The sequence below is a fragment of the Elephas maximus genome, chromosome 3 (genome assembly GCF_024166365.1).
Source record: "Elephas maximus indicus isolate mEleMax1 chromosome 3, mEleMax1 primary haplotype, whole genome shotgun sequence".
Lineage (NCBI taxonomy): Eukaryota > Metazoa > Chordata > Mammalia > Proboscidea > Elephantidae > Elephas > Elephas maximus.
In genome coordinates, this window is record NC_064821.1 from 84,611,446 (window position 1) to 84,622,591 (window position 11,146).

The following is an 11,146-nucleotide window of genomic DNA, read 5'->3' on the forward strand; positions in this document are numbered from 1 at the left end:
CTGCCCCAGACCAGCAGGGCATGGGGCTGTATGGAAGCAGAACCTCAGCTTCCTCACCTCTAAGATGAGTGAGGATTAAATGAGGAAACAGACGTGAAAACGTGTTGGAAGTTGTGTATTTTACACAAGTGCAAGATTGCTATTTGTGGCTGGTATGTTCACCCCAACCAGTGGGGCTTTTGTGTTTCAGAGAGGGCAGGGGCTCTTTCCCCAAAAGAGACTCAGTTTTATAAGCCGTTTGTGTGCAGGGAATAAGCATGGTTGGTCTTAGAGTAAGAACAGGGATACAACAGGCTGTGAAAATGGGCAGGACCAGCTGTTCCCTGCTGCTGTGAGAGCTGGGAGGAGTGAGGCGGCTGTGCATGGTCTGTGCCTGCCCGCGGGGCTGGGTGCTGTGCCTGCCCAGCGGGGCTGGCCAACTCAGAAGCAATAGCTGCTTTTCCCCTGACCAAGCTCCCCCTGCCTCCTCCCCACAAACCCCCTCCTGCAGATATCTATGCTACTAGCAGAAGAAACGCCATATTTAGAGTCAACAGACAAGGTTTGGTCCTACTCACCTAGTATGTGACTTTGAGCAAGTCTCTCCAATTCTCTGAACCTCAGTTTCCTCATTCATAAAATGGGGAAAGTTGTAGCACCTGTCAGAGCCAGGACCCTGAGGAATCTCAGCCACAGCCCTGTCCTCAGCAAGTGGGCTTGGATTGTGGGACAAAGTGGCTTCCTGACTCTACTTCTCCCTCAAGCCAACCCTTAGTCTGTGACAAAGGGCCCATCTCTCAGATGGAGGAAGAGCCCACACCAGCTACCCTTTGTACTCTGGGCTATGGGGTGCCAGGAGGGTCAACATATAGGCTGGAGGGAGGTCTGTGCCATGGGACAAGGGGTACAGTCAGAGAGGGGGTAGAAACCAGTTGTGTTACTTCACTTACTCTGCTATTGACTTTTCCCAAGACACTCTGTCTTTAGCACCTCTGTTTTTTTACCCCCTGGGTCTGGGTCTCCTCTATTTACCCCCTACCGTTTACCTTAGTCTAGAGTGTTGGGAGGGTGCAATACGAGGGTTAAACATACAGGACCTACCAGGTCCTTGGGAGGTTCTTTTGGGACTCCTTGACCTTGGGAAACCCCTGCCCTTCTCCCCTGAAACCCAGGTCTGAGTCAGTGTACCAATTTCTTCCTGGCCCACAACCAGAGCCACCCCCGGCTGGATGAATCTTCCTGCAAGGATATTGTCAATGCGTTGTCCCTGGTCAACATGATCCTGGGGCTCTTCTCCATCTTCTGCAGCTTCTACAGGTAGGCATGGGGCCCAGCAGGCTGTCAGCTGAGAGCTGGAGCCAAGGGCATGAGGGAAGGAGACAGGAAGTTAGAGAGCCAGGCCTTGAGGCACAGGGATCAGCTGGTGCAGGGGAAAGTGCAGTGGTGGGGAGTCACAGGGCCGAGGTCCTAGGCTGAATTCTACCACCAGCCTGGTATGTGACCTTGGCTAGGTCACATACCCTTCCTGGGCCTCAGTTTCTCTATCTGTAAAACGAGGGCCTTAAGCTATGACCTCTATAATTCCTTCCAATTCTATCAGTTTAGAATAGTTTTTGGGAGAAAATCAAGAAATTCTATTCCTCTGGCATTAACACCTCTGTGGTGGCGTAGGCGACTATTCGTATTTTCTGGTTCTTAAATTAGAACATATGGTCAGGCAGGATATTGGAAATGAGCATGTTCTGGAAAATCTGAGGCATGTATATAGCTCCCCTCAAAATTGTAAGTGAATTATTTTCCTGTAAATTAAGTGATATTTCAATGCCCTTGGGAAATCAGCTCTTTAAAGCAAATCCTTCAGACTGCAAATAAAACCAAAAAACCCACTGCCATGGAGTTGATTCCGACTCATAGCGACCCTATAGGACAGGGTAGAACTGCCCCATAGAGTTTCCAAGGAGCACCTGGTGGATTTGAACTGCTGACCTTTTGGTTAGCAGCCATAGCACCTAACCACTATGCTACCATGGTTTCCTTGCTAATCTGGCTCTCTATAACCTTCAGCAAGTAACTTCTCTTTGGATCTGTTTCTTAACCATAAAATAAGATGCTTTGACCCGACGACATTTAAGCTCCTTTCCAGCTTGAAATTTATATGATTCTCTAAGTCTGGGCTTTCAGAATCCCACAGCATGGGACATACCTGCAGCAGAAAATCTCTTTCCTTAGTTTAGCCATTGTTCTGGGAGTGTAGTTTTTTTCTGACCATGGTGAGTCCAGTATGCTTATTTAGCCTCAGTTCTTTTAAAAAAAAAAAAAATTTTTTTTTTTTTCTTTTTAGACCCACAGGCCTGGGTCTAAACAAAGGAAACGCTACAGTTGTTTAGGGATCGCAAGGTCTGAGGCCAGGCTATCTGTGGGCTTCTGCTTGGCCGTACAGTAGTAGGGGGCCAACTTGGGAAGGAAGGGGCCTCCCAGCGTTTGCCTGGGTCTGTGGTAGCACCACAGAGGGGCCTGGGAGCAAGTGCTAGCTAGACACAGAATCGCCAAATGTGGGGTCTGGAAGAGCCCTTATAAATCCTTTAGCCCCCGCCCCTCATTTTACAGATGAGGAAAAGAGGCCTAGAGGGGAGAGCGATTTATCCGAGAATTCACAGCGAGATGGTGGTAGAGGCTGGGCTGGACCCGGGCCCCATGCATGGTGGAAAATGCCTGGAATTTAGAGCTGGAAGGGACCTTAGTGATTGCCTAGGGGGTTCAGAGGACCCGCTTTAAGACTGTGGGTTGAGAGTATTGGAGAGATGCAGGCATGTGTGAGGGTGTGTGTTTTTGAGGAGGTATGTAGGGGTAAAGCAGTGTGTGTGCGCGTGTGCGTCAGAAAGGGTGGGAGTATGGAGGACACACAGGGGTGTGTGTGTATGTGAGCAAGTGTAGGAAGTGTGTAAGAGATGTATCAGTGTCCTGGGGGACGTGGAGTGGTTGTCCACTGGAGACTATAAAGGGCCTGGTCTGCGCTCTAGGAAACCTCACTGTGCCTCCTGGCTGCTTCTCATCAGCTTCCTATTAGACATGGCGGTCGGGACCATGACCAGACGCCTCAGCATCTGCCCTAAAGCAAGTAAGTCCAGGCCTCAGGCCCCTGAGCCCTGCCTCCTGGAGCATCCATCTCAGGCTACCAGCTCCATCCTCTAACACCCAACAGGCCTTCATCTGTCACCCACTCCTGCCACACCCCTGAGAGTACACAGGAAAAGTCCCAAAGCAGGAGTTAGGGAACCCCTCACCCTAGTCTAGATCTAGCCCCTCTGCTGCCTCACCTCATGATCTCCAGCCAGTCCTTGCCCTGGCTTTCAGCTTCCTTATTTGTCCTGCCTCCCAGTTCAGGGCTGACCCAGGTGCTGGTGGTGGGGGTGGGGTGGAGGGCAGGTGGGGGTGGCTGGGGAGCAGGGAGATGAAAAAATTGCCCCAAAGGGAGCAGCTGGTTTAAAATCTTTCTATGTAAGATTTTGCTTGAAAAAGTTTATTAATTATTATTTAATTTTAATCCAATCCTTTCATGCTAAAGAATGGGAAAAGTAAGACAGGTGAGAGAAAGACTTGACTGAGGCCATGTGGTCAGTTGCAGCAAGCTGGGAGGAGACCCCAGTCTTTGGCCTAAGACCACCCTGGGGGAGCAGCTGTTGCTGCCTGGACCTCAGGACCCACTTGTCCCCCTCACTACTCCAGCTCCCCCACCAGGGGGAGGCTAAAGTGCCAGGTACATGGTGTATGTTCTAACCTTGTGCTGTCTGGAGCAGGAGCTGAGCTGAATGACTTTGCTGTCTTCACCACCTTTGGCCTGGCCTCAGCCCTGCTCCTAGGTGTGGACGGGCCTCTCAGTGGGCTCCTGGCCATCATGTATGTGTTAGCTACTTCCTTCCGCCTGTGCTTCTTTTCAACTGGTGAGTGGAGCCCAGGAAGCCTTGGGGATGAGGGCAGGGAACCACGGAGAGGGTGGAGCTTTTGGATGCCAGAAGCCGGGTGCAGTGACTGACTCATCTCTTTCCTCCTTGGAGCCTCTCTTCCTTCCTTCTCCCATGCCCCATGCCTGCTGGAGACTGCGGGCTGCCTCAGCAGAGCCCTGGGCTGAGAGGCAGAAGCCCTAGGTTCTTGGGCCAGCTCTCCCTCTGTCTCACTGTGTGACCTTTGAATAGAGCACATCCATTCACAGACTCTAGAACTGGAGGTCATACCCCAAAACAGGAGAAACCACACTCTGCAGAGGCCAGTTGTCTTGTCTAAGGTCACAAAGGGAGGGGTACAGATACAGCTCAGACCTTAGACTAGATCTCAAAGACCCTCTTAACAGATACTCCTTGGGGCCAGGGCATACTGCTTTGCCTTGGAAACCCAATGCAAAATGCATCATTAATGCAACCAAGTGCATCACTTCTGTTTGTGAATTACCAAATGCTTTACAGCCTGCCCCTCCCCTCCTCTGGGTTTAAGGGAATTTTGAGGTCTGGGGGTGGGGGAAGACCCCAAGAGAGAGGGGCGTGCTTCATTTAGATATACCTTTGGAACAGTGGAGAGGTCCCTGGGTGGCATAAATGGCTTATGCTTGGCTACTAAGCAAAAGCTTGGTGGTTTGAACCCACCCAGCAGTGCTACAGGAGAAAAGCCTAGTGATCTGCTTCCATAAAGGTTACAGCCAAGAAAACTCTATGGAGCTCAGGAGCTCAGTTCCACTCTAACACATGGGGTTGTCATGAGTTGGACTCCATAGCAACAAATTTAGTTGTTGTTTTTTTTTTTTTTTTTGGAGCAATGAGAACAGCTAATCCTCATGGTTTCTTTCCCTGGCAGGAGTTCCCTTTATATACAAGGGTCTACCCTGCCATTACGCTTCCTGTGTTTTGGCCTCCACCTCCCTTCTGACCAAAGGCAACACATTCATTCTGTGCTGCGTGGCCTCGCTCATGATTCTGTTCATGATAGACCAGACCTACTATCCCCATGAAGAAATCTTGGAGTCTGAGAACTGGAAAAAAATCGTTTATCTTGGGGGTAAGTGAAAATACAGCTCTCAAATGTTGCCATTGGTGGGTTTATTATCACTGTTGCCACCTCATACCTCACCCCAGCTGTCTTAGTCATCTAGTGCTGCTATAACAGAAATACCACAAGTGGATGGCTTTAACAAAGAGAAATTTATTTCCTCACAGTAAAGTAGGCTAAAAGTCCAAATTCAGGATGTCAACTCTGGGGAAAAGGCATTCTTTCTCTGTTGGCCTTCTCATCAACGTCCCCCTGGACTAGGAGCTTCTCTGCGCAGGAACCCCAGGTCCAAAGGACACGCTTTGCTCCTGGTGCTTCTTTCTTTGTGGTATGAGGTCCCCAACTCTCTGCTTCTGTTTCCTTATATTTTTTTGTAAGATAAAAGGTGGTTTAGGCCACACCCCAGGAAAACTCCCTTTACATTGGATCAGTGACATGACCTTAGTAAGGGTGTTATAATCCTACCCTAATCCTCTTAACATAAAATTACAATTACAAGATAGAGGACAACCACATATATAATACTGGGAATCATGGCCCAGCCAAACTGATACACATATTTTTGAGGGGGGACATAATTCAATCCATGACACCAGCATTCCCTATTTCACTTACTTTGCTTAAAATATATATTTACTAGTTTCTTATTGTCTATAAACACTAAACCTACCTCCCACAGAAATATAAGCCCCATGAGGGCAGGAACTCTTTTATTCACACTGTAATCCCCAGTGCCTAGAATTATGCCGATCACATAATAGCTGCTCAATAAATATTTGTTGAAAGTTATGGAAGTTCTGTGGGCCCATACTCTTCTACCTTCTTTTGAGCTCTCTGAGGGAGTCTAAGTGTCTAGTTTTTAAGAGTCAGGCAGACATGGGTTTGAATCAGGACCGTGTACAAATTACATCCCCTCTGCTTCCTCACCTGAAAAATATGGTTAATTCTAAATCACAGAATTGTCATGAAGTATAAATGAAATATGTATGTAACATACCTGGCAGAATATCTAGCACAAAAATTATATTTCCCAAATGTTGGTGCCCTTTTGCCTTTTGGTAGTGAAACAGGTTCAATTGTGTCAAGAGTCCTCAAGATCACCCCAGGTTTGATAATTTGGTAGAAGGACTCCCAGGACTTAGCATATAGTCGTCCTCATAACAAAAATTTATTACAGCAAAAGAATACAAAGCAAAATCAGCAAAGGGAACAGGTACACGGGAACCAGAAACAAGCTTCCAAAAGTCCTCTCCCAATGGAGTCAGACAGGACAAGCTTCATTCCTCCAGCATTGGATTGTGACAATACATGTGAAGTGTTGTCTACCAGAGAAGCTCATTAGAGACTCAGTGCCCCAGGTTTTTATTGAGGCTTGGTCACATAGGCACCTCTGCCTAGCATATACCAAAATTCCAGACTCCCAGAAGGAACTCAGGTGTCCAGTATACACTACTTTGTTTGTATAGTCTAGGCACAGTGAGCCACTCCTCTCAGTTAGGAAAAGTTTTGTATTAGCATAGGGATCTATTTACCATGCAAGTTTCCAGTCGCCAGCCAAGAGCCAACCAGGCCTTTGTAAGGATAGCAGTCTCAGGCCTGCTTATGTGAACTCTTTTCTGTAACAGATGTTACTGTATTGGCCACTAGCACATGTTAAACTTGAAACAATTAGGAAGATTTTCTTTTTTTTTGTCCTAATGAGGGATCTGGGCAATTCCAATTTATTCTTGTTTAGGACTAAGTTCTGATCTGAGTTTGACAACTCAGTGGAACCTGAGATTCCATTATGTTATAAAACTGACTAGTTATCAACCAGTTGCCATCAAGCCAATTCCAACTTATGGCAACACCATATATATATCATAATGGAACTGTTCATAGGGTTTTCAATGGCTGATTTTCGGAAGTAGGTTACTAGACCTTTCTTTTAAGGCACCTACCTGGGTGGACTTGAACTACCAACCTTTTGATTAACATTGAGTGCTTTAACCATTTTAAACTGAGCTTCTTAAAGACAGGACATATGTCTCATTTGTTTTTGTCTCTTAGGCACTGTGAGAAAGGATGAAAGGAATAACATGGCACAATGGGGATTGGGAGGGTGGAAAACAGAAAGCTTCATAAAAACTGAGTGTTTGCATGTTTTCTTCTTCCAGGTGTCATCATGCTGTTTTTGTCTCCATTCTCTCTGACTCCTTTTTACTGCCTGGTGTGGTCCATCTCCTACATCTTCTTTCCAGATTCTCTGTGGGGAAAGACAATTTGTCTTAGGCCACAGCACTGAGGAAACTAAACAGCTCCGCCAGCTCCCTCTGGCCTCTGTGGTGTTTGTGTCAGCCTGTTGGGACAGGTCTTGGCTTATTCTTACTAAACCTTTCCTTGTCCCTGTGATGTACGTGTGCTTTGAACCAGAGCAACCCACGGTAGGGTCAGTAGCCTTCATTTCTTTCTCTCTATTCCGAGTTCCGAATCCATTGGGACAATAATTATTTGTCATATAGGACAAAGATTTTTCCAAGCTAAATTTGGGCGGGGTTGAATTCTGGCTCTGTTACTACCTGGGTAACCTTTTGCATTAAGATTGGAAAGGAATGAAACCCTCTGGAATTGGTATAGCCCCCAGCCCCTGCCTACCAGTGATGGGTGGGGTTTATTGAAGCATTTCTTACACTTGCAGACTCTGACTCTGTGGAGCAGAGCTAATTAGGGGACTTCAGTTGTCCAGTTTGAATGTGTATAAATTTTACAACTTAAAATTCTGTATTTTAACCATTCAAAATTTCTGCCATTTGCTTCGCTTAGAGATTGGCAGCCGGAGGCTATTTCTAAAACTTGAAACTATGTTCCAAGGATGAAGATCTGTTTCTGAAAGAGCATTTCCATATTCCTTTTGAGCCATAGCAGCAGGGTTAAAATAAATATGTAGACTCCCAAGAGTCTTTGAAAAGGAAAATACCCATTTAGATGTGTAAATTGTGGTTTGTTGGTAACAATAATTACTCATACTTCATTGCCTCAAACTTTTTGTGGATTAGTGACACTTGGATAGTTGTAGGTCAGCTGAGAGCCTCTTGATTGAACAGGGTGTGTACTCCTTGTGACTATATGGAAGTATGGCCACTCGTCTACACTGGCTCCAGGGTCTCGGGATGCTAAAGCTAATCATTCAATACCTTTATTTCCATGGGCTGGTGTTTTCTACAATAGAATGGCTCTTCTTGGACCTTCTCTTAGGGACAAGTGAGAAGACCAAGATATTAAAAATATACTTCTCAGAGGAATAAATGAAGTCGACTTCCCTCCTGGTACACCTAGTCCTGTTATGCAACCTATAGTACTACTCCTTGTGTCTGGTGAATGGAAATCAAGTGCCTGAGAATTCTGCTACTTTTGTAGCTCTGTGACCTTGAGTAAAAGGCACAATCTCTCTAAGCCCATTTCCTTATCTGTGAAATATTTACTTCCTCTCAGGGATGTTTTGTGGATTAAATGTACTGACACATAAAGCACGTAGTGAGTGGCATGTGAAAGGTGTTAAATAAAAGTTGGTTCTTTCCTTCTCTTCCCTCTAGCTTCCCTCCCTTCCCATACATTTTACATTTAAAGTGACAGTAATAACAATAGTTAACATTTATTTAGCTCTTACTCTGCTAGGAACTGGTCCTTGCACTTTACTCTCTCACTCCCCAGAACAACTCAATGAGGTGTAGGTGTCATTAGCACCAGAGGCTTAAAGTCAGCGAGCGTGGCCTGCAGACTCCTGAGGTTCCTGAGACCGTTTCAGGTTCCAAATCTTTTCTTAAAACCCTGAAACAGGGACTGAAATTTCACTGTGTTGACATGGTACAAATGGTGAATAAAACTGCCAGCGCCTTGGGGTGAACTGAGGCAGTGGAATCACCTGGTACACTTTTTTAAAAAATATTCTGTGCAATGAAGTGGAAAGCACCTGCGTACTGAAGTTATGATAGTTGTGTCAAAGAAAAGCATTTGAGTTTGAGCTTAATTAGCTGCTTTTTTCATGAAACACCAAAGGACGACAGACAAACTAAGGTTGTTCAGACTTGGATATTTGGTTTTCTTCAAAATGAACTAAGTGAGCCTGTCGCTTCAAGAAAAACAAGTTTCTGTTGCAAAGGATAAAATTTTAGCTTTCAAGTGACAATTAAAAGTTTGAAAAACTTGTATCCACCACCATGAGCTTGACAGTTTCCCAATACTCAAAGCCTTTTCTGATTAGATTGGTGGGGATATTAATGAACGTGTACTTTTGAAGTTGTATAATGAAATGTGTCAACATTTGGAAGATCATTGGAGCAATATTTTCTAAATGACCAATGAATGATGCCACAAATCATGCCTGGATAAAAGATTGATTCAAAGGACAATAATCAAAGACCAAGGAATTTTTAGTGTAACAGAGTACAAGGACTTCATTGATAATGGCATTAGATCCCATGTTGCAACTAACCTTTAAGAAACTACCACTTGCTGAGTTTTGGTGCAGTACCAAAGAAGAAAACTAAAATTATCCAAATATTAAAATAACTCTTCTCTTTCCCAAGTACATAGCTGTGTGATGCTGGATTTTCTTCATTTACTTCAACTAAAATATTATGAGAATCCAGAATGCAGAAGCAGATTGAGAATCCAGCTGTCTGCTATTAAGCCAGGTATGAAAGAGATTTGCGAAACTGTAAAACAATGCTATCCTTCTCACTAAATGATTATTTGGGGAAATAATTATTTTTCATAAAAAATATTATTTGCTAACTTATAATGCATTTTTGCTATTTTTAATGCATTAATAAATATTTTTAAGCTTTTTAATTTCTAACAACAAATATGATAGACATAACCCACATAAACATAATTGGGGTCTTCAATTATTTCTAGAGTGTAAGGAGGTCCTGAGGCCAAAAAGTTTGAGAATCACAGACTTCGGGAGATTATAGCTTGCCCAAAATTCACACAATTAGTAAGTGGTGGACCGGAGTCAAACCCAGCAGCCTAACTTCCAAAGTCAGTGCTCTCATTATTAATTTTTTGATTCAGGGTTTCAAAAATATCTCCTCTTGAATGAAGAAAACCAAAGACATAAGGGAAAGATTAGTCCAAAGGACTAAAGGACCACAACTACCACAGCCTACACCAGACTGAGTCCAGCACAACTAGATAGTGCCCAGCTACTACCACCAACTGCCCTGACAGGTACCACGATAGAGGGTCCTGGACAGAGCTGAAGAAAAATGTAGAACAAAATTCTAACACAAAAAAAGACCAGACTTACTTATCTGACAGAGACTGGAAAAATCCTGAAAGTAGGGCCCCAGACGACACCCTTTTAACTCAGTACTGAAGCCACACCTGAGGTTCACCCTTTAGCCAAAGATTAGACAGGCCCATAAAACAAAACTAAATGGGCACAGAACCCAGGGGCAAATACGAGAAGGCAGGGAGGACAGGAAAGCTGGTAATGGGGAACCCAAGGATGAGAAGGGGAGAGTGTTGACACGTCGTGGGGTTGGCAGCCAATGTCACAAGACAATATATGTATTAAATTATTTAATGAGATACTAATTTAGTCTGTAAACCTTCATCTAAAGCACAATTAAAAAACAAATATCTCCTCTTATCTCTGAGAAACTGGGAAGGAATCATGTCAAGGTTAGGAAATTCCAGGCAGGTACACAAAAATGGTGTGTGCCTGATTTTCACTGATTATGCATATAAGAGCCTTGGCATTCAATGGAATTCAGTGCTATTCCAATTATGGATGCCAAGGCCTCTGTTGCCCTTACTCTGGTATTTCTCAGAGGTAGAAGATGAAAAGTTTTTTCTTTATAATGTGAATAAAAAGATGATCCATTCCTGTCTTGGTTCAGGAATTTTTTTGTATCTCAAACGTTTCTGACCACAACTCACAGGTAAGAAATAACTTTTACATCAAACTCAGTATATACATTCATAAGTGTATATAAGACTGAAGCAAAAGCTTCATGAAATATCCTTACCACATGTGATATTGTCTATTCTTTCATTAAAAAGAAAAGCTGGTCATGATTCATGATCTATTAAACTGATTTCACAACCATCTGAGTTTGAAAATCTCTGCCCTACTATTTTTCCA

General features: G+C 44.4%; 1 protein-coding gene across 1 annotated transcript; it reads left to right on the plus strand.

Annotated features, from left to right (window-relative positions):
• Window positions 1-633: 633 nt before the first annotated feature.
• TMEM269 (transmembrane protein 269) lies at window positions 634-8,394 on the plus strand. The gene is made up of 5 exons (XM_049879001.1): window positions 634-1,296; window positions 3,000-3,097; window positions 3,777-3,920; window positions 4,825-5,025; window positions 7,173-8,394. The coding sequence occupies exons 1-5, from the start codon at window positions 1,256-1,258 to the stop codon at window positions 7,298-7,300; spliced, it is 612 nt and encodes a 203-aa protein (XP_049734958.1). The 5' UTR covers window positions 634-1,255; the 3' UTR covers window positions 7,301-8,394.
• The last annotated feature ends 2,752 nt before the right edge of the window (window positions 8,395-11,146 follow it).